General features: G+C 35.0%; 2 protein-coding genes across 5 annotated transcripts in view; one reads left to right on the top strand and one right to left on the bottom strand.

Annotated features, from left to right (window-relative positions):
* The window catches only part of LOC127960243 (beta-1,4 N-acetylgalactosaminyltransferase 1), a 19,200-nt gene extending 10,830 nt beyond the window's left edge, over nt 1–8,370 (top strand). For all 3 annotated transcript variants that reach the window (XM_052559872.1, XM_052559870.1, XM_052559871.1), the window contains 4 exons: nt 252–439; nt 528–668; nt 4,192–4,429; nt 4,954–8,370. In XM_052559872.1, the coding sequence (XP_052415832.1) occupies nt 252–439; nt 528–668; nt 4,192–4,429; nt 4,954–5,168 (782 nt within the window). In that variant the 3' untranslated portion in view covers nt 5,169–8,370. The remainder of the gene's footprint in view (nt 1–251; nt 440–527; nt 669–4,191; nt 4,430–4,953) is intronic.
* arhgef25b (Rho guanine nucleotide exchange factor (GEF) 25b) lies at nt 8,205–18,235 on the bottom strand. 2 transcript variants are annotated; one of them, XM_052559867.1, is made up of 16 exons: nt 18,015–18,235; nt 16,161–16,287; nt 12,697–13,040; nt 12,139–12,207; nt 11,928–12,052; nt 11,778–11,844; nt 11,592–11,695; nt 11,427–11,496; nt 11,209–11,298; nt 11,026–11,118; nt 10,131–10,181; nt 9,968–10,045; nt 9,575–9,766; nt 9,323–9,503; nt 9,043–9,218; nt 8,205–8,878 (listed from the first exon to the last, which is right to left on the bottom strand). In XM_052559867.1, the coding sequence occupies exons 1-15, from the start codon at nt 18,108–18,110 to the stop codon at nt 9,046–9,048; spliced, it is 1,860 nt and encodes a 619-aa protein (XP_052415827.1). In that variant the 5' UTR covers nt 18,111–18,235; the 3' UTR covers nt 8,205–8,878; nt 9,043–9,045. The 2 variants fall into 2 exon arrangements, with proteins under 2 accessions (XP_052415827.1, XP_052415828.1); XM_052559868.1 differs by lacking the exons at nt 16,161–16,287; nt 18,015–18,235 and adding an exon at nt 14,648–15,313.

Genomic DNA, 18,235 nt, shown 5'->3' with positions numbered 1-18,235 from the left:
GAATGTACTTATAATGCAAGCTAAGAGAATGACACGATTATTTCAATATCAGCCACCAGTTATAATCAGATGACAGAAAGTGGTTTACTGCTGTCAAAAAATCAATAATGTAATAAGCAGTTGTGGGTTGCTACAGTTGAATTTATCCTTTTTTATAACAGATGTATCAGCAGATTTACACTTCTTCATGGCAAAACAATGTTTTACTCTTGATTTTAGTGTCATTTGCTTTTCTGTTTGTCCAATTTCAGAGTACAACATCAGTGCTCTTGTGACCATAGCAACTAAAACCTTCCTGCGCTATGACAAGCTCCAAGACTTAATTGACAGCATACGACAGTACTATCCAACCGTTACAATAGTGATAGCAGATGACAGTGAGCACCCAAAAACAGTATCAGGCCCTTATATTGAACATTACATCATGCCCTTCGGAAAGGTGGGTCACTTGATTGAGATTATGACACATTTCTGTCTGCGTTTACATGCAGTATGATGGGATCTGAATATGTACATCTGTGTCTCAGGGCTGGTTTGCTGGTCGTAACCTGGCCGTGTCACAGGTCACTACCAAGTATGTGCTGTGGGTGGATGATGACTTTATCTTTACTGCCAACACAAAGCTGGAGAAGCTGGTGGATGTGCTGGAGAAAACCACACTTGACCTGGTGAGAAAATAAATGTAGCATGATATGTAAAGTATGTGACAGCTCTCATTAATGCAAGGGTTTTACAAAGCACTATGAATATTTTCCATCAAATAAAAACAAAACAACCAGTCAGTGCACTTTTAATTCAGTCTTATGTACTGAACAGCCATTGCAGAGATATTGTAGGTGTTGAGTGGATCAGGTGCGCATCTGAAGCTTAAAAACCCCTTGAGTACTTTTTCCATTGCACAGGAAGCAAGGTGTTTCTTCAGGTCCCTCTTGTGGTAAGGGACTTACACCTTTGGAACCGTCACAGTCCCCAGTTAAACCTTTAATCAAGAAGACGCAGTCCCACCTCACGATATCCACAACAACAGGCTCAGTCTCTGTTAATTAATTATTTTTTTAAATGTCCTATCTCTGTCTTTTACTGTGTATACAGTGGCACCAAGATATAATTGTGCATCTACAGTATGTCACACATAAATTATATGAATTATATTGTATCATGTTACAAAATATCGTTTAAGTGGCTTTTAGCATAGCATAAAGATTGTTGAAAAATATATTTGGACAGTTTCTGGTTGTTTTTGGATTATGTTCATTAGTAATCTGTGGTTATTTTCTTGGACACATTTGCAAATGTAAAGGGAACTGACTTCAAACAACTGCTAAAATACTAGATGGTTAAAATAATTGGAAAGGTTAGTTCTAAGGCTGCTATCATATTGAGATCATGATAACATTTCTGTTGATAATGATTATGAACTGTGGACAGTTTTACTCAATATAGATTAATCTGACATCCTATCACACAGCAGAAGAAACAGGACTACAGCCAGTCAGTTCATGTTGCTAATAAGTCTGTATGAATGAATGGTGTAGTTTTGTCTACTGCCCAAACTCAAACACATGATCTATCGGTATCTAGCGGTATTTCAGCATCTGATACCTATATATTACACAAATATAATATATTACAGTTGTATTACAATAGACAAATATATTCCTACTGTATACTAAAATTTAATTCTTAAAGCAGCATTAATAATATAAGCATTTTTAAATATCATACAAACACTTATATTTATTCTCAAGGTCTAATGAACAAGTAGAAAGCATTTCCTTCCCCATTAATGATAAATTAATACTGTGATTAATACCTATAATACTATGAAATATACTGTGATAATCATGAGCAAAACTTGACTGGCAAGAAGAAAAAAATCAGGATTTCTTCTGATTTCTCATCCATTAAACACTTTCAGGAGAGCGTGCTTTCATTGCCTTCTGGCAGCCTATCGGCCTGGAAATGTTTTGAGTAGTGGGCATACAGTATGCAGGGATAAGTATGATTTGTATGTACTTATAATGCAAGCCAAGAGAATAACATATTTCACTATCAGCCACCAGTTATAATCAGATGACAGAAAGTGGTTCCGGTACCGCTGTCTAAAAATCAATAATTTAATAAGCAGTTGTTTTCTGCTACAGTTGAATTTATCCTTTTTTATAACAGTGTCAGCGGATTTACACTTGCTCATGGCAAAACAATGTTTCACTCTGTGATTTAAATGTTATTTGTTATTGATATAGTAAGGAAACCAAACCATCATGTTTCCATGTCTATTTGCCTTTCTGTTTGTCCAATTTCAGAGTACAACATCAGTGCTCTTGTGACCATCGCAACTAAAACCTTCCTGCGCTATGACAAGCTCCAAAATGTAACTCCTTGAGAGAAGAGATTATATCTATTCACAAGTTCACCCTTACATCTAATCTGAAGGCAAATAGTAGGCATATTTTGGCGTGCTGTCCTGGGGGAGGGGTCCGGGCCCGGAGCATAGCCCGAACCCAAATAACTCCCCCTATCCCTAATTTGGGATAAATAGATTAGAAGTGAGGAGTTGGGGTGGAGGAGGGTTGCCAAAAAACTGTCGTGGGACAGGAGGTAGGAAGACTGGATATATATATATATGCTTGCGTGCTATTTAAGATGATTAGCTAAACGAGATGCACCTGTGCTAAATTGGATGATTATCTGATCGTGCTTCTCCCGAACTTTGTTAATAAAACCACATTTAGGAAGGGTGTGCAGGGTGTGCACGAGAAGAATGTGCATGATTTCCTGACAGTGATTGCTGGGGAATTCAAAGAGAGGAAACAGTTGTTTAAATCTGTTGAGGTCTAAATGGTCCAACAGCCCACATGAAAAAATACTGTAGTAATTTGTGGTAAATACTGTAGTGTTTTTTAACCATGCTATAGTAAAGTATTTTAATTAATTTGTTGTGGTAATTCTACGGTTAATATAACAATTATAGTAATATAAACAAATGACTTTACCCAATACTGTACTATGTTTTCTACAACTGTATGGTATATTATACTACAATATACTTCAGATTACTGTAGAAAAAATTAAAGTATACTACAGTATTTATTACAGTTCACTATAGTTAATACTACAGTATGCTGAAGCATTCATTAACAAAGTGTTGTAAATAGCCTACTATATATATATACAGTATAATACACTTTATTATAGTGGTTCAAAAACACTATAGGATTTAATATGAGAGACCCCCAAAACACTGTGAGCATACGTTTATCCGTTGCACTTAATGTCTCTACAGTCTGCTCAGACTCACAATGCTTTTTGGAAATGCGATCGACCCACTGGCATAAAGTTGGTTTGGCGCTAGATGCTCGATATTCGCAAGTTTAGGGACCATTTATTTATTTATTTTCCTTTTTATTACATTTATTTATTTAAGGTGTTTTATATATATATATTAGATTAGATTAGATTAGATTCAACTTTATTGTCATTATGCAGAGTACAAGTACAGAGCTAATGAAATGCAGTTAGCATCTAACCAGAAGCGCAAGAATATAGTGTTATATATACATAAAAGTGCAGAGTAAGTAAAGCTTATGATATACAGAATGTACAGTGGAGTTGCTATATACAATATTGATCAGAGTATATACAGAATATAAATATGAATGTAATGTAGGGATTGTATGTACATTATGAACAGAGCAAAGAAGGATTATATATACATTATGAATAGCAGGAACTTGAGAACAGTAATAATAAATACAGTTGAATGAGTGTGCAAAAGTATTGTTTAACAATTATATGCAAAATAACAGTAGTGCAATTATATTTTTTGTAGAATAGTTTACTGTGCTTGTACAGTAACAGCTTTAGACAGTTTATAGTGTAATGGATTTAACCATGTGCAGTCTGTACAAAATATGAGTAGTGCAATACATGTATGTAAAGTACTGTGACCAGTGCAGTAAAAGAGCAGGTGCAGGTTAGATTGGTGGTGTGGCGTTCAGGAGTGTAACAGCCTCAGGAAAGAAGCTCTTCCTGAGCCTACTAGTTCGAGAAACTGCATTTATTTGCATTTATATATATATATATATATATATATATATATATATATATATATATATAAAGGAAGCGATACCTCCAGTTCAATTTATATTCAACTGCATTGTTCTTAGTTTTTGGCTGCTGTGTGTTTAGGTTGGAGGAGCGGTGCGTGAAGTCACAGGCTACACTGCCACCTACAGACAGACGATCTCAATTGAAACTGGAGAGGAAGATGGGGACTGTCTGCACATGCGGCGAGGCTTCCATCACATCATCCAGGGCTTTCCTCACTGTGTGGTCACTGATGGAGTCATCAATTTCTTTCTTGCCAGGACAGATAAAGTGCAGCAGGTGGGCTTTGACCCCCGGCTAGCCCGTGTTGCGCATTTGGGTGAGTTTTCTATGGACAAACATGTGTGTGTGTGTTTACACTCCACCAGCATTCAAAAGATTTGAAAGCAATAAATACTTAAATTATTCAATAAATATTCAGTAAACAATAATATTAAATAAATTATTCAGCATGGATGCATTAAATTAAAGTGACAGTAAAGACATGTACGGTATATAAAAATAAAAATCTTTCAAATAAATGCAGTTGAACTTTGTATGCATCAAATAATCCTGAAAATATGTATAACAGATTCTACAAAAGAATAATGTAAAAATATGTTTAAATTGATAACATATATATCTATATACATACATATCTATCTATCTATCTATCTATCTATCTATCTATCTATCTATCTATCTAAGTATCTATCAATCTATATATATATATATATATATATATATATATATATATATATATATATATATATATATATATATATATATATATATATATATATATATATATATATGCAAATTACAAAAACTCTGATTTCCTCATTTCCATATTTTGTTTTACAGAGTTTTTTATTGATGGGCTTGGCTCCCTGCATGTTGGGTCTTGTGATGATGTCATCGTGAACCACGCCACCAAGATCAAGCTGCCATGGGGCCAGTCGGAGAGTGACAAAATTTACGCGAAGTTCCGTTACCCTCCTGCTTCATCTGATGCGATACACACCAGAAATGGCCTCTTGTACTTCAAAAACCGCTTCCAGTGTCTTACACACAACTGAACACTCCCTGACTATGCCTTCTTTCCTTTCTCTCATCCTCCCTCAAACAAACACTCTCTCCCTGAGGAGGTGAAGGGGCTTGTGAAGACACTGGAAGTGTGCTGTGGATGTACTGTATATGGTCCCATGTGAGTATGGGGGACTTCAAATAGGCCTCTTCTTTTGGAAAGGATCATAATGTGATCGAACATGACTGACGGATGAGATGCAGTGTTGGCTGATTAAGATTTTTTTCTATACTTGAAGATGTCTCCTTTCTTTAGCTTTATTTTTGTTCAAAAGAATTATTCAGATACAGATCATAGCATTCCGTAATTTATGCAGAGCCATCCTTTTCTCCTCAGCCAATCATGTTTCAGTATCACATTTAAAGGGATATTAAGACCAAAAATGAATTCTGTCATCATTTACTCACGCGGATATTATTTCAGACTTATTAAGCAGATGTTCAAGCTCCTTAAATTATGACAGAATTGTTCATTTTGATTGAACTAGACCTTTAACAGATGAGAATACAGAAGTAGTTTCCTTTGAAAATGAAAGTCTGTGGAGGGAAACATTTTTAACCATGATGTTTAGAATTTTTCAATCCAGTTAAAAGGAGACACTTTCTTTGGGACATTCACATGGAGCTCACATCAGCTCCCTGCCTGGCATTAATCGTGTGTGTACTTGTGTTTGTGTGTCTGTGTGCGTTTTATTGAGGGTCATCTCTCTGTACGTTTGCACTAAAACAAATGGACTTCAATTGGAGAGACCCGACCCTCAGCGCCACTAAAAGAAGGAACAGACTGAACATCATTAGCAAGCAAAAACCACAGACAATCCAACATATCACTTTCATTCTCTCTCTCTCTCTCTCTCTCTCTCACATACACACTCTGGCCGATTTATCAGTGATAGATGGAGGGGTGATTCATTGTACATCAGTAAAATCTGCATTTGATATTTTTTAGTTCTAAAGAGTGACTGTGCCAAAGGCTTAAACACTGTCCTGGTGTGACTTGTTTATTGTTTGTACTTTTTTTATTTCCTTTATTTTGAAGTCTTTTTAAGATTGTTTCCTAATTTTATTTTATTTTATTTTTATTTATTTATTTATTTTTGTAGCTGGATTTTAAAAGTTCAGTCGGTGGCTTTTGCTATGCAGAATGGCTGAGATAACTAACTTTATTAAAATAGAAAAAGCAACATTGATAGACCTTTCAGAGTAGATGATGCAGATGTTCAAGTAACAGAAAAAAATATTATCAAATAAAATGGTTAATGAAATCTTAGGATATATTTACAGCAGCAGCCAAAAATATGGACACACCTGATACTTTACTCATTCTAATTATTTCCCATATATTATGATAAATGATGTGATTAAAATGTACAAAAAAATAAAAAAATAATGCAATTCTATACTCTAGCTTCTTTAAAGTTAAACTCTGCCCAGTAATCCATTAAAAACTGAAGAAAAAAGTGATTCGATATTTAAAAGACATGCATAAAAAGTCACTATATATTCCGCAACAAAAATTTACCTTTAAGATCAAAAGGTAATGATAAACTATTTAAATGTGTTCAAACCTTGATTTGCAAATATTTCTATATTTGATAGAATTAAATCATTAAAAACAAGACCTGGACTGTGTGCAGCCACCTTCTGTAGAGTAAAAGCATGTAAGAAGCCAGTGTAATTGCTTTTTAATCCAATGTACAGTACAGCATCCTCATGCATAATTTTAGTAGTTATATTTGTCTGCATATTGTTTGTTTAATGTGTGTGTGTGTGTGTGAGAGAGAGATAAGTGTTTTTGAAACTACATCAAGTGGGCTTTACATTGTCGCTCATGAACAGCATGAGGCCCTAATGACGTTTTGCTGCATTATCCACTGAACCACAAATTCTTCAAATAATGTTATGGCCTTGTCAAAGTGTGTGCGAATATGTGACTTTCTGTTACATCCTGTCTAAAAATTGTGTCATACAGGAGTAAATAAGTGCAAGACTGTCCAGCAAGCCTTAAAAGAGGTCAAGGAAGTGAAAGAACACTTCAGTATAAAAATCGCAGGTGCAATATGGCAAGCAATAGTGTAAAATGGAATTGAAAACTAACTCTTGTGCACTTGTTTCGTATCTTGAATGCCATGTGACACCCCTCAAAGCAGAAAAAAGGAATGAAATCCTTTTAAAAAACATTTTTATCACTCTCTACCAGTCACTGAGCTCATTTTAGTCCTGAAAAAGACAAGTGAAGATTGAAGTCCTGCGATACTACTGTAAGAATAGAGCTGCTATGATTCTGTTTGGAGAATGCATCCATTTATCTGCCCTGCATATCCAGGTGTAAGCATGAGCGCAAGATCAAAAAGGAGCATGTAAAAGCATTGGTGTAAGGCTATTTGACTCTTATGGTTAGTTTCAGATGAGATTAAGGTGATGGGAGCTTGAACAGATAGGAAGCTGAATATCGATTTTCTGGCTGCGTATTAAATTAGGAGATTGACTTTTTGATTATACTATTTCTAAAAACCTCCCTGCTTGCCCCTCACTTCACTGCAATGATTCTGTCTCCTCATCTTTGGGTTTCTCACTGTGTCTGCATGACTCCTAATTTCTGTTGGTGTTTTGTATCTCTACCAGTAGGTTGCTAATTCTCTGTCCCCCTAAAAAAGTGTGGCTGCCTATCGATCATTTTGTAAAGAAAATAATGTAGTATGCAAAAGTCACTTAAATATAAAAGAGGAAAATTAAAAAATAAACAATGTTTTTTTTCTTCCTTTTTTGTAAATGTAAGAAAAAGCATTTGTTGTCCAATGGAATGAGATAAAGGCTTTGGTGATAACATTTTGTTCTGTTTTTCTGAAAAAATATTAAGTAAATCTTGTTATAGAATATAGACAAAGATTTCAGGGATAACTTGAAAACCTTTTAATTGACAGCTTTTGAAATGAAACTCAGAGTCATTCAGTGAATATACACTGCTTATGAAAATGTCTAAATTGAAATAAGAAAAAGTAACACATTGGATACAACCTAATAGAGGATCAAGTACACACCTGATATTTATTTACAGTACCTGACATGGCAACCATTCTTGTTATGGAGTATTCTTGGATATTTGCAGCCATCAACATCAAAATTTGTTCATATTTACAAAATACATTTATGTTGGAAATCAAAATACAAAATACATTCAACTTTGGAAATCTTTTTTCGCATTGTTTTTTTTTTTTTTTTTTGGTAGTCAACAAATACCAGATTCTTGATTTTTGTTGCATTTTTACAAAATGTCCCGATTTCTCTTGAATTGGGGTTATACAGTATATCACCTCCTCATCCACAATTTCAGTAATATAGAATTAGCAGTAGCTACAAAAATAATTTGTATGATCATATTCATTCTTTCATGAAATATATCCTGTCAGTGACATTAAGTTTAGCATATACAGTTCACTACCTTAAATTTGTTATGGTAGCAAAAAATGTAAAAATGCTAAAGGTTGTGATAGATTTTCAGTTTGTGTGCAATATCATAATGGAACAATAATTAGGTTCTAATAAATTATTAAATCACTTTTCTATCAGACATAATTAACTTGAAAATTGATTAAGTCTTCCTTTATCTCCTTGTAATGTTCTACTGAGGGTAGCAGACAGGCATTTTATGAGTTGATGACAGAGGAAGATAAGAAAATGCCTTTTCAGGAATGATAGAAATCTGAAAATGATAGGAGAAGAGTGAAATCATGTTAGTTTTTAAATGAAATATCAATACTCTTACAAAATATAACACCATGAGATCAGAGGGAATTCTGGACATGTGTTTGAGCTTTTAATGGACAAATCATGATAATGCAACTTCACAACCCAGCAAACACTAACCTTTCAGTGAGGCGTAGAAGGCTGTGAAGAAGTCCAGGAGGGCAGAGCCTGGGGGTCTGTGAAGGCAGAGCTATAGGGTTGCAGGCCAGAGTTCAGTGAGGGTGAAGTTGTCAAGCTCTTTCCCAGATTAAAAGATTCAGTTTCTTTTCTCTGGAATTCAATAGGAGACTGCAGGGCTATGGCAGGTGAGATGAAGGAGAAGAAACAGAACAGAGTCCATTAAGAATCCTGCTCTAAGGCAGGGTCACAGAAAGGTCATTGGAAGGTATGATGATGATACCATTTAAGAAGTTGCGCTGTGTCTCCAGCATCTGTATGATGTCATTTGCCCAGGTCATTCTGATTTCTGGAGATGATGCTCGAAGAATGAATCGGTGCGTGCTTCCATCGATATTACGAGACGTCAACACCATCCGACATGGATCATATAGGCAATGATCCTCAATTCCCAAACAACTAATCTACGAAAGACACAAATATTTACGCTCATATTTGTTTTTGTCTACAATCTTCCACTTTCTCTGCTTCTCACCTTGATGCTGTTTTTATAGATGTATCCTGACAGGCAAAAACCTTTCTTGTGGTCGATTGGCTCACTGAGGATGACAAGTTGCTCGAAGAGGAACACCCGTCTCTCTTTAGGACGGGAGAGAATACTGTTCTCATTCTCAATGAATTTGAAGGTGTCCTGTTGCAAGAGTTTTCCTTGTGCTCTCAGCTGACCCTATGAACCCAATCAATCATGGGTGATCCGTGTGAATTTTTAGTGTAAGATAAAGGTAGAAGTGCTAATAAAACTATAAATTCTATAAATAGGTTATTTGATAAATAATGGACTCTGTGCTGTGTTCATTTTGGATTCTGGAGCAGTCCAAGGTGAAGTAAACCATTTCCATTTCTGCAGAGTATTTGTGTGTCATCTCACCTCAAAACCCTGTAGTCTTCCAACATTCATCATGTCATTACATCGCTTTGGCACAAAACACATCACCTCTACTGCACTCTGAGATAAGGACACAAAAAGAGGACAGAATAATAATTCAGTGTCACCTGAGTTGCTCAGTCTTATAAGCCTGTACTGTGCCTACCTCAAGATCTTCTGTTTGTCTGCCTGCTTTAGTGTAGTACTTCAAGAAGTCCTGTAAATAATCACATAAACAGAAAAGGGAGGATATTAGAAGAACAGGCATTATGGATTCCTTAATTTATAAAGAAGGACAAGAATATAAAAAGAAAACTGAGGAAATGTCTCAAAAGTTCTGTTTCGTTTACATTTTTTTTAATCTTAACTATATACAGTTTTAAACTGGTTTCAACAAGGCATGGTAAGTTTTATTTTCTTACAAATCACTATATAGCAACAAAAGCCATCATAGTACTATCATTACCTGTTTGTTGCTGTACTTGGTATCAGCACATACAATGACAAGATTTATAACAATGACTAAACAAGTTTGAGGATAATCCCTGGATTAAATACCCTACCCTTCAAAATGTATCAGAGTTTTTTACATAAAATGTTACTTAAGCACCAAAAATGTGGATTTTAAAATGATCATGTGACACTAAATACTTGAGAAATTACTTCTGAATTGCAGCTTTCACTGTCACAAGAATAAATCACATTTGGAAATACATTAAATAGAAAATAGCGATTTTAAATTATTATAATGTTTGAACTTAATTTTTGTGGTGAGCATTATAGACTAATTTTTAAAACTTAAAAAAGTTTAGGCTGACAGAGGAAGGAAATAAAGAATAAACAAAATTTTGGAAACAAATTGTTAGATTATATCATGAACTCTGTCAGATATTACTGGGACTGAGAAAACTTTTGGTGGCGAAGACATAGAACGGGACCATTCTGATCCTTTACCAATTTAACACAAATATTAATACATCATTGTTTGTCATAATTTGTAAGTCATTTGAAAAATAAAATAAAAAGAGCATGTGTTTTTGCACATGCTTACACGAACACACCTTCAACAGCAGCTGATACTTCATGATTCTCTGAACAGGTTTGATGAGCAGGTCATTTAACTGCAGTCTGTGACCCAGCTGTTGCCTCAGCTCCTACATGACGAAAGAGGACAGGACAGTCATAGACCTTGACCTCATACACCAACAAGCAAACATTGCCTTATAATTATATTCAGATTTTACCTCAAAATAGGTTTCAATATACTCTGAGACAATGTGCTCTGATTTTGGCTTGTTCTGACAATAAACCACATACATGTTGAGCCGCCTCTCCTGCAAGCACACAGAGATATTAGATTCTTAACATCTGTTTCAATTTATGCAAGATGGTTTACTGCATTTGATGTTTACCATATCTCCAGCAATTTAACTTGGAAGAAGGAAGCAAACCATAGACTTACATGTTTAATAAACAGTCGTGCCAGCAGGTCAGGTTCACACACACATTTCTCCAACTCTCCAAGAAAATAGCTGAGACAAAAGAAAAAATAATGGTAGCAGCTGTAAGAAGGTCAGGTTTACACACCTCAATAGGCACAGATCCTGGTGATCAATAGGTGACCTACTCTTTGTGCCAATCGTAGATCTGATGAATGTTCCCAAACACAATTTTATCCTTTCCCTCCAGATACTCGGGCACCCCAACACTATTCATTGTAGCCATATAACCCTGGAGAAGGGAGGAAATGAGAGTTAAAAAAGAAAAAGAAAGAATGAGTAAGATCTACTAACTGAATGCATTTATATCTTACCTCCACCACAAGCCCCAGATCCTCCACATACAGCTTCTCTGTTTCTACCAGCTCTGTCAGCACATATCTATAAGTGAGACATAAGATATGCCAGATTCGGAGAAGGATTATTAACAATATCATTATTATTATTATCTTATAATTACCTACATGCTTTTCTCTAAGGCTGTTCTTCTCTCCTGCTCCTCATCCTCTGGACTCTGTGATTGTACCTGTGTCTCATCAGTCAAGTCCAGATCTCTCTCCACAGAACGCACATCGCAAGATCGATGCCCCTGGAATTGGATTCATTAGCCATCACAAGCACAAATGAGCAATTACGTATAAAAAAACCTTAAGTCTAGTACTCAGTGTTGTGCACCTGCAAGAGATCATTTAGGTATCTTGGGTAACTGTCAGGAGATGACGACCTTGAAAGTTCAGCACACTCCTGTATGCCACAGACAGAAAAAGGTGTTCAGTTTTGGTATATTAAAATAATATTAATATATTACTATATTAAAATAACAGCAAGTCCCCCGTCTCTGTAATAAAAAGAACCATTCAAAAGTTTGGGGTTGGATTTTTTTTTTGAAAGAAAAACACCAAGGCTGCATTTGTTTGTTAAAGAGAGAAATATTTTGATATATTATTATTATTATTATTTATTATTATTATGTTTTCTACTTTAATATATTTAAAAATGTTCACATAATCATTAAGAAATAGCTGTAATAATGCAGATTTTGAAAATAGTTGTGCTGTTTAATATTTTTGTTGAAACGGTGATACTTTTTTAGGATCCTTTGATGAATTTTTAACAAAGTAAACGTCTGTTCTGTCATTTTTGTTTAATTTAAAGCATACTTGCTGAAGAAAATTATTACTATCTAACTGACCACATTTCTTTTGAACAGTATAGACTAAATGATGTCCATACCAGAGATCTGTAGGAGCGGGACAGTTTTTTGGACTTCGCTGTTGGGCTCAATGAGCTTTGAGCAGGTGAGAGAGGGAGAAACACATAGGATGACCCTTCTAGGCCCTGAATGTCCTCTGAGCTCTGACTCTTGCCACCTCCGCCCAGGCTAAACCTTCGAACTGGGCTGCTCAACCATCTCTTGAAGGCTTTAATGGAGCATTTGGGTGTGCTAGATGGTTGTCTGGTGGAAAGAGGCTGATGGTTGCTGGGTGAGATTGGAGAAAGGTCATCAATGGAGATGGAGATTGAAGGTATATCAGGAGGCAAGGAGACATCGCTGAGCTCTGTCAATGTGTATGCCTCTACAAGACAGACAGAGAGAGAAAAGAAATGTAGCAGAAGAGCTTTAAAACAACATTTCCAAAAAAACAAACGAAAGAAATAAACAGCATTCATATTTACACTGAAAAAAAAATTAAAATAAATAATGGCAGCTGTGATATTTTCTGTTATCAGAAAATATAATGTTGCAACATTTGACAAATTATTGGATGGAATTTTTAGTTGACTACACATATTACCGACTATATATTTTTATGCATAATTAAATAATATACTGTGAATATGCACTGATATTGTACTGACAACCACTACAATAAGTACAATAAAAATCTTTAGAAATTACCTTTACTCTCCATTACCGTTGGTCAGCCTTAAATAAGTGATATGTCTTTCATGGTTTGTTTAGTAATTTATTATTCTTTATTAATCATTTTAACAATATTTTACCATTAAAGTTCATCTTTTGTCTATTAAAATATTATGGTTTAAAAATACTTTGCTATAAAATATTTTTTTTATATAATAAATGATAAATTAAAACATAGTTTGAAGTAGTTTGGCTAATTTCGGACTTGCTAAAAAAATCTCAGTTGGCACATCTGCAAAGTTCCATTTGCACATATGTTTATTTGTGCTCAAGAAACATTTATTGTTATAACCATATTTAAAAATGGTTGTGCTGCTCAAAAAAATGAATGGCATTTATTTTAAACAATTTTTTTTGCAGCCATGTAAAAGTATTTACTGTCACTTTCTTTTGATCAATTTAATGCATATCCTTGCTGAATAAAAGTATTAAACTCTTTCAATCAAACAAACGATCAATTAACTAATATAAAAGCAATGTGGTAGGTAAAATGGTCATGTATGAGAATGAGAATGAGATAGAGTTATAAGGTTGAAATATCGCAAGGGAATTTCCAGCTCCATCACAAATATTCATCTTGTAGTTATTTTTGCTAAATTTTCCACATAGTCATGAAAGGTGGAATATAAATATAACTGGCAGCACACTGAAGAGATTCTGCCTTATAAGCAGATGATACAGCTTAAAATGGTTTGTACACACACACACTATTTAAAAGCTTTACAGTGCAAAATGGGGGAAACATGCCCTATCTGAAGGGCATGAAGGGAAAGAAAGGCTGAGAGAGAGAATGAGGGACAGAACAGAGGGGATTCTACAATTTCTGTGTGATATATGGATTAGCTGTTTCTAAAGGCCACATAACCATAATCCTGCAACAACCATTCACACACACACACAATACATCAGAAATAATAAATTTCTATAGATAATCCATGAACAATAACACTAACACACACACACACACACACAAAAAAATGTAAAAGTTAATGGTGAACAAAATAACCAAATAATAGTTCATTTCTACAAAGGTTGAATGCATGTATTATTATGAAGCAAAATAACAAGTTTACATGCAAGCGATGTTTTTCAAACTCTATAAATTAAGATTTTATTGCCAATTAATCATTTTGGCCTTATCAAGTTTTCTGGGAACACATTCAGAATGTTAATCCTGTAAAAACAGCAAAGCCTAACAATGTGCAAAAACACTTAAGGTACACATGTCGAAAGTGAAAAAGCTACTAATGGATCTCTTACCTTGCTGTGTGAAGCAGCACTTACACCTGGCCAAAACTTTCCGACAGAAGTGTGCACCACCACACACCCCTGGGCCACGACGCCCCATTATACCAGCCGGGTAAACACAGCTGTACCACCACCCTGCAGCATGGCACTGTGACGATGTTTACTCCTACTCTCCTACTCTCGGTTCAGAGGTAATCCTGAGCTCTGAATTTACATGCAACATCTGTATAATCCCTCTGCTCTTATCCACATAGACCCACATCACATCATGCCTGGATTCAAAAAGATATTCTTTCTGTAGACTGCCTCTTCACCTCTTCGGCAAAGAAGAGGGTCAGAAAGTGAAAAAATGGGAGGGGTATTTAAAAACAGTGATCCTACTTTATTACTACTGTACTGAAAGTTGGTGTGTGAGAGAGGGTGAGAGATGCTCCTAATGTTATCTCACCTTTACTTTCTAGCTGCTGTTAGATGTGCACATCTAGCAGCACTAAAAGGAATGGCAAAAATAATGACCATTTCCAAACAAGTTTCTTAATGTCACAATGAAATGGAAACAGTGAAACATATATTTATATGTTATACGACATATATCCAAGAAAGTTTAACAAATTATTGAAAAAGAAGAAAAATGCAGGGCAGGGAATTGGTTGAATCATTTGTTAATCTGATTTTTAGATGTAATGTTGCAAAACAGAAGCATCATGTTTTATTTCATGAAACATTTACATGAACCAGTAAAAAAATATATAAAAATTCAAATATGGGTAAATTTTAACTTCAGAAAATTCTTATAATATTTTCTTCTGTATTGTGAAGTTAAGGAGAGTAAAATGCATTCTTGAGAAAAAAAAAGTAGAAAGGGACTTTCTTGTCATTTTGCTGGAATGGGGAGGGAAAGTTCAAGTTTTTGAGAAAAAAAATAAAAAATAAAAGAATAAATGATGTGTACAGATTATTAATTTATCCTATAATAAACATTGCATTAATACATTAAAATAAGAGTTGTCGATTTTGATTTCATGGTGACATTCAACATGCGTTTCATTTTAAAATGTGCCATAAATCTACACTGTTGTTGGAGTGAATCTAGAAAGGCTACAACACTTGACAACATACACTTCCATATGCACAAGACGTAAAGACAGGATAAACGAATAATAGCACAGGATGTATATCTGTCTTCAGATACTACAGTTCACTCCACATTTAAAACAACCTAGTATTGCCATCTTATGGTGAAACATCAAGAAACATATAAAGGGTTCCTTTCTCTCGTTCATGATAGGCTACTAAAACATTTATCTTGGAATAATGTAGGCTATATCTGTACAGAGTGAAATATTCACCTGAAGATAAACCATGTAAGGATTTTTGTTCTTGTTTTTGGGCATCTCCATGTAAATTTATTAGAGACTGAGAAAGAGTGTGTTTACATGTTTTTTGTGTGTGTAATGAAGAATTCCTGTTCAGTGGAAAGAAGAGCTCTCCTAATCATAATGCAAGGGTATGTTTGACCCCTCACCTTTGCCCTCAGGTATGTGTTTGGGTCTTGAGCTCCAGCTTTGTTCTCCATTTTCCCACTCTGTACCCTTCTCTGAACAACCCTGCTTGTCTTGGAGTAAAAGACTCCTTTCGGTGTGTTCTTGCATCTGAAACGGATCATAAAATTTAATGTTATCCTCAAGCTCTGAAAGGGCAAATTCATATGACTCTTAAAAAATGCATACCTCATCCAGACCAACAAGACACTTTATTTCTCGAGAAAACATTTAGGTTTTTGGGTGAAATATGACCCTGATGTCTTTATTTTCCTTTTTTATTATAAGTAGTTATATGGATATGTTGACAATCCATGTTTTTTAATGTTTTTGTTGGGATTTACAGTCTTTACACATTTTTCCATTAACAGACGATCCAGACAATGCATTTTAAGCTAAAATGAGTGTGTATAATTGTTTGTTTTCTAGAGCTCTTAATGGCCTCGCCCCACCTTATGTAGCTGAGATGCTCACTATTCATCAGCCAAACAGGGTTCTTAGGTCAACATATCAACTTTTGCTGGAAGTCCCAAGGTCATGATACAAACAGTGGGGTGATTGGGCTTTTTCTATAGCTGGGCCCAGACTCTGGAATATGCTTCCCACTGATAAGCTTACCACAACTGACCTGGGCCTTTTTAAAGCTAAGCTTAAAATTTATTTAATCTGGCTTTTAATATCTAGCAATTGTTGTGACAATTTTATGTATTTTATGTATTTTTGTTGTTGTTTGATTTTATAATTATTTGAATTTTTTTTATTGGAAAGCACATGGTTCACCTTGAGTTTTGTAAAGGGCTATATAAATAAATGTTGATTTTTGATTGATTGATCATGCCTACTGTATCTATTGTAGGAATACATCCAAATTACAGTGTGCCCGAGGCCTTATCTTGTGTGCTTGCTTCCTTTGTTTGCAGCAAACATTCGGCAGGTTGGCCTAGTTGGAGCAATCTCTGCACTGAGCTGATTACTTGTTGTGACAGGTTTGACAAATTTCTATTGAAGACTTAAAGTCTATGAAGTAATCATTTTCTGTTTAGAGAAGTTCAAAGAAGCCCACCGTCTTTCAAAAAGACAGCGACTAAAAAGACTCACTAAAAATACTTGAGACAGATTTGCACGCGGTCCATGTAATTTTTGCTGATTGTGTTGCTGGTGAACAGAAAACATGCATCCTTAGGCATAAGAAAAGAGCCACAGACTTTGTGACAAAGTGTTGTTGGCATGCTTGCACATTATTATGGTATTGCTAAAGCATCCAAGTTATTTACACAAGCACAAGTGAGAAAATACTATACTGTAAGAAAGGTAAAAACTAATAATAATATAGTGTTGTGTACTGATTAAAACAGTCAGCATAAGGATAGTTGACATGTCCTGGGGTTTAATATGCTGCTTTGTACTTACATTAAAACATTACATTTTGCGAATGCATATTTTTGATATCTAGGGAAATGTAATATACAGACACAACATTTAAATACTGTAGAAATGTGTCTGTGAAGGGGTTTAATAAACATTGATGTAAAAGAAGTTAATGTACATTATTACAAAATCACACACTGAAAATGCATCATTTAGTATGTCATAAAGAGTCAACATTCAGCTTCTACTGATATAGACAGTAGTCTATTATGTGACTATGTACAGTATATACTTTACACTATAGTTTGGTTGAAAGTGGTCTCCAAAAGTGGTTTATATTTATCATTTTAAATATGCAATAATGTATGGTTATGGTTCCAGTTAGAGTTGTTGTTGTAATTAAAATGAGAATTTTATTAAAGCTCAATGGAACAATTTAAAAGTTAACATGTAAGTTTGTGTATGCTCACCCAGTGCTGATTACTCAGGGCCAAGGATGGGAGAGTGTTTGATAGAGACATCAGCAGTTGCTCTGTGTTTCCCTGAAGTTTGGCCAAGCTCTTCATCTTCTCTTTCTCTTCTCTGTCTCCAGACTGATGAAGGAAATTTTTGCTTGTATGTTTTGCTGTGTCTTCTCAGTGCTGTCCCGCTTAATCCCCACTCAGCTCTTCCTGACTCACAGACACATTCT

Source organism: Carassius gibelio, chromosome B6 (genome assembly GCF_023724105.1).
Source record: "Carassius gibelio isolate Cgi1373 ecotype wild population from Czech Republic chromosome B6, carGib1.2-hapl.c, whole genome shotgun sequence".
Lineage (NCBI taxonomy): Eukaryota > Metazoa > Chordata > Actinopteri > Cypriniformes > Cyprinidae > Carassius > Carassius gibelio.
Note: the sequence above shows the minus strand (reverse complement) of the source record. Positions and strands in the feature narration are given on the sequence as shown.

Coding starts and splice junctions, on each gene's coding strand:
- arhgef25b (XM_052559867.1), bottom strand. CDS start 18,110: ATGAAGAGCTTGGCCAAACTTCAGGGAAACACAGAGCAACTGCTGATG. Junction 16,288..18,014: donor CCCTGAGTAATCAGCACTGG/GTGAGCATACAC, acceptor GATCCGTTTCAG/ATGCAAGAACACACCGAAAG. Junction 10,182..11,025: donor AGTATCAGCTGCTGTTGAAG/GTGTGTTCGTGT, acceptor GATTATTTACAG/GACTTCTTGAAGTACTACAC.